The following is a 4,757-nucleotide window of genomic DNA, read 5'->3' as shown; positions in this document are numbered from 1 at the left end:
ATGCTTAGTTTTAGTTTAGTTTTTATTAGTTCTAGTATTAGTTTTTTTATTGTTTGGATAAATATATTTGCCAAATGCATCAAGCTTGTTCCTGTGAGTTAAAGCTTAACTAGTTAAAGCAGTCCATTATAGCAACACCTTCCTAAAATAATTGTTTAACTTAACTGCTTTCTCCCAACTTTTGTTGTCGTCGTGTAGCAGATGATGCTGAGCAGCAGTCAATAAGTGTTGTTACAGACCACAGCTAATGTGAAACTACTCAATTAGGAAAAAAAGAATATAAAAATAAATTGATAAACACTAAAACTAAGGATATTCTATCTATAATTTCAGTTAGTTTTAGTTAGTTTTGTAAAAAGATTATACAGTTTTAGTTATTGTTTTTCTTTTTCATTTTATTACAGTTTTTATTTATTTTAGTTAACTAAAATGTTTTTTTAATTGCAGTTTTTGTTATTTAGTTAGTTTTAGTTAACTATAATAACCCTGTTCTTATTTCAGTGGTAAACTTTAAATTTATGATTATATGCAACAAAATAATCAAATTTAAAAGGTGAAAGATAATAACTGAGCTGTTGGCTTTAAGTAACTGAGCAGATTAGTTGGAAAGAAGACTATTAATGTTTTAAAATAATCTGCTTTAAAGTCAGCATCAACCATAAACTACATCTCCCATCATGCATGTTGGTCATCCATGAGAAGTTTTGAATTTAAGATGGCAGCTCCTCAGTGAGTAAAACTTTATTAGTTTTAATAATATTTCTGTTTTTATTACAGATTTAGTCAGTCGTACACCTAGTTATTATCAGTGTTTAAAAGAGGACGTGTTAAAACTCTGTTTAGTCAAAGTTAACTACAACTGGCCCTTTGAGGGCCACCGTAAGGCTCATGTGGCCCTCGGTGAAAATGGTCTGACACCCGGATGTGAATATTTAATCATGAAAGATTTTTGCAGAAAAAAATGAGTTAAAATTTTTTGCAATTTTGTTGTAAAATAGCCAAAAAAAATCTGAAATTAGCAGAAAAGTAGCTAAAACCTAGCTTGAAAGTGTAGTTCTTGAGATATCCTGATGCATCTCAGTAATCCAGGTAAAAAATCAAAAAGAAAAAAATAGTATAGGTCTTCTGGATGGTTTTTCTCTAATGAAACGTTTCGTCTCTCCTCCAAGAGACTTCTTCAGTCTGAGAGTTTCAGGCTAAATTCAGGCTTTGAAGTCACATGGAGGCAGGGCTTAAAAGCCTGAATTTAGCCTGAAACTCTCAGACTGAAGAAGTCTCTTGGAGGAGAGACGAAACGTTTCATTAGAGAAGAACCCGTCCAGAAGACCTATACAATTTTTTTCTTTTTGAGTTCTTGAGATATTTTGCTAACAGATTGAAACACAGGCACATCATCATTCTCCTCCTTCACTCTGCCTGTTTTCTGTGTTTTAGGCTCGATGGAGGTGGTTCTGGTCCGAATGTGTCGCTTCTTTAACACGGAGAACAACACGGTGTTCTTTGATGGGAAATTTGCTGGAACTGAAGTCTTCAAGTCTTTGGGTGAATATTTGACACAAAATAAAAGATGTGCACAGATACGAGCAGAGTTCACCGTGCTCACCGCTGTGTCTTTGTGGCGTCTCTTCTCCAAGCCTGCGGGGATTTAATGGCGGCGGTGTTCGACTTCGCTCACGACATGTGTGCTCTGAAGCTGACTGAGCAGCAGCTGGCTCTCTTCAGTGCTCTGGTTCTGATCAACGCAGGTAACATGACTTCAACCAGCTTCATGCTCCGCTTCTTCTTTAACCCAGGGCTTCACTTTTATTTGTTTACCCTCAAACAACAGTGTCAGAGCGTTGTAACCCCACTGTCACTGATTAAAGGGGCTGCCACATGCTTTTCCTTCAGTTACAAAAAAATAAAGAAAATATCCTATTTTAGAAATTGGGCATCATTCATATGATTTTTACACATTTTGTCACAAAACGTGCATATTTTTCACTAAATTTGGTGCAGTCCAAGTGAAACAGGAAGTGATGTCAAAGGGAACATCTTTAAAAAAGTGGTAACTTCCTGGTCTTTATAAATCTGACTCTTCTTTATCTGATGATGACTGAAAATAATCTACAGAAACATGTGATTCTCTGCAGTCTGTTGTTAGCTGTTGTAACAGCTCATTTAGGCATTCCCCTCTGACATCACTTCCTGTTTCTGTTCATGCAAATATCTCAACAACGGTTCATCTCAGTGTCGTGAATTTTTGTTTGCAATTCATCATTAATGTTATCTTTCCTAATGTGCACTTAAATATATCACTTAAATTTGATGTCACAGGGACTTTAAAATGCTTAAATAAGTGATTAAACGAGGGTGTCATGTTACAAAGATGATCTTTACAACTCCTGCTTTAATTTATTATAATATATGTGCCAAAATGTGTTATTAGAAGACATTTTTAATCCTTTGAAATGATTTAATTTGAATTCTGGACATCATTTTAAGACCCTCTCTTTTCATGACCCGTGATAGGCTCCCGACCCCGACAATGGGGACCACCCACTCGTAACCCAACAAAAAGTGAATTATTAAACATATTTGTGACATTTTAATGTTAAAATGATGCAAATGTCAGGATTTGGATTTTATACCCACAAGGTTTCTTAAAAGCAGTTTTAACTCATTTTGCATCAAAGATGTTCCAGGATTTATTTAAGTATTATTTTTTATTGTTGAGCAATTCAACAAAATAATGTTTATAAAGTAAAGATCAGTTTTATTCAAATATAGATGAAAAGAAACAATATTTCATCTCAAATGAACTTTATTTAACAGTTGGCTCAGGACCTTTTGTTTCAGAACTAGTTATCTTGCCACCTAGTGGTCAGTATTTGGTATTGCAGATGCTTTTCTGTTTTACAGGTTTATACTTTTTATTTGTAAGCAAATCAAAATAGATGCAAATCCTTTAATGCTATGTATACATTTACAAACATTTTCAAACACTTTGTGTTTTGTTATTTAATGACTATTTTAGTTTTGGCTTCAGTTTCTTTAAAGCATCTTTTCCAAAGGTTATATTTGCTCCCACTGGTCAGAAATGAGGAGAATCTGCTCAGACTGGCTCAAACTAGCTCCAAGTTTGGCTTCATGCAAGTGTTTTATGTAGAAATGCAGAGAAATGAGGAGCAAAATGATTGAATTTTAAATGAAACTTTTCAAGTTGCTCCAGAAAAGGGTCTTCTGTGGGAAATATGAAGACCCTCTGGTTTCAGCTTTAGGTTTTGTTTACACTTTGTAGACTCGCTGTCGCACCTTGAACAAAAGGAAAATTGAGTTAAAATTATTCACATTTATCTTAATGGTGCAGTTTTCACCGATCTATGAAACAAACATCTTTGTTCTATTTCGTGTAAGCTCCGCCCTCTAAGGCTATCGCAGATGGGTACCCCCGCACACGCTCACGCATTCTGAAGAGCCAATAGTCTACGCCCACGTCACGTGGGCCCCACCTAGGTCCGTATAAAAGGGGAGGACGGACCTGTGCTCSGCTCCCCTTTTTTCTTCAGCTTTACGAGAGCAGTAGCTACGCTATTCGTACAAGATGCCAGGCAAAGCGAAGATCTGCCCCGTCTGCGAHACCGGCTACATGCTGTCCACCGACCTGCACGTCGATGCCTCGGCCCTGCACACGCCAACCAAGCTCTGACGGCCGAGCCGGCGTGCCGGGCATGCAAGAAACTGTCGGTGGAGGAGAGGCAGCGGCGGGCTGATCTCTTCGCTGAACCGGATGAAGGGTTCGAGCTGTCCGACCACGTCCCGCTCGAACAACCCGTCGACTTTGGACCGGAGTCGGACGACCCCGCGTCAGARCCTGAAGACGACAGTGGCGGCCCAGTCCACCCCTCCCAGGCGGCAGCGCCGGACTCAGACCTCCCAAGTGCGGAAGGATCCAGGGACCTGGGTCTTCCTYGCTCTTCCTCCACGCCACTACCAGCCATTGGGGTTCTTGTGAGCGCCCACCCCGACATCATCCGGAGGGCAGCGGACGCCAGAGGACTGACGGTTCCCGAGGTTCTGGCTCCTCCGCCGGACGAACTGGCGGGCCAGTTCGCGTCTCCCCTTGCCGGTCGCCGAATTGCGGTTTGGCCGCAGTTCCCGGTGGTACAGTCGTACCTCACATCTTCCTTCAGCGACCCCTCCAAGCTGAGAGCTCCGGTCACGACCTACGTGGACGTGACCAAGGTGGAGGGGATGACCGACTCCGGTTTCCCGCCGGTCCCAGCTCTGGAGCCCGCGCTCTCCAGKGTTTTTGGCGTCGAAGCGGTCCGGTCGGCCGRACGGCGACCTGTCCCCCACAACGAGGCAGACAAGCAGCTCGTCAGCTGGACTGACCGGGCTCATCAGTGTGCAGCACAGTCCGGTGCGGCCACCAACAACATCGCTCTCCTGGCCTACAACATCTCCAAGAGAGCGGCAGAAAGCGAGGCGCGTCAGGAAGAGAAGATGGAGCTCTGCGCGGCAGCCGACACGATCCTCAATCTCTGCGCCGCTCAGGCGGTGTGCGTGTCCCGCATCAGGTCCTGGATGACGCTGATACAGAGGCAGATGTGGCTGCGTCTCGCTTCCTCTGTTTCCGCGGACATGCGGAAACAGATGCTGGAGGGACCCATCATCGAAGACGGGCTCTTCGGCACGCAGTACCAACAACTGCTGGAGCACCTCAACACGTCGCAGACGGTCCAGGAGCAGTTTCGGCGGCAGTCCCGCTCCAGACC

At 42.6% G+C, this 4,757-nt stretch overlaps 1 protein-coding gene across 2 annotated transcripts in view; it reads left to right on the top strand.

Annotated features, from left to right (window-relative positions):
* Positions 1-4,757, top strand: part of rorc (RAR-related orphan receptor C) — a gene marked incomplete in the record, with an annotated part of 47,820 nt that overhangs the window by 38,381 nt on the left and 4,682 nt on the right. For both annotated transcript variants that reach the window (XM_014029529.1, XM_014029528.1), the window contains 2 exon segments: positions 1,435-1,542; positions 1,635-1,745. In XM_014029529.1, the coding sequence (XP_013884983.1) occupies positions 1,435-1,542; positions 1,635-1,745 (219 nt within the window).

The sequence above is a fragment of the Austrofundulus limnaeus genome, unplaced genomic scaffold, assembly GCF_001266775.1.
Source record: "Austrofundulus limnaeus strain Quisiro unplaced genomic scaffold, Austrofundulus_limnaeus-1.0 Scaffold918, whole genome shotgun sequence".
Taxonomy (NCBI): Eukaryota; Metazoa; Chordata; class Actinopteri; order Cyprinodontiformes; family Rivulidae; genus Austrofundulus; species Austrofundulus limnaeus.
This window is presented reverse-complemented; position numbering and strand designations above follow the sequence as displayed.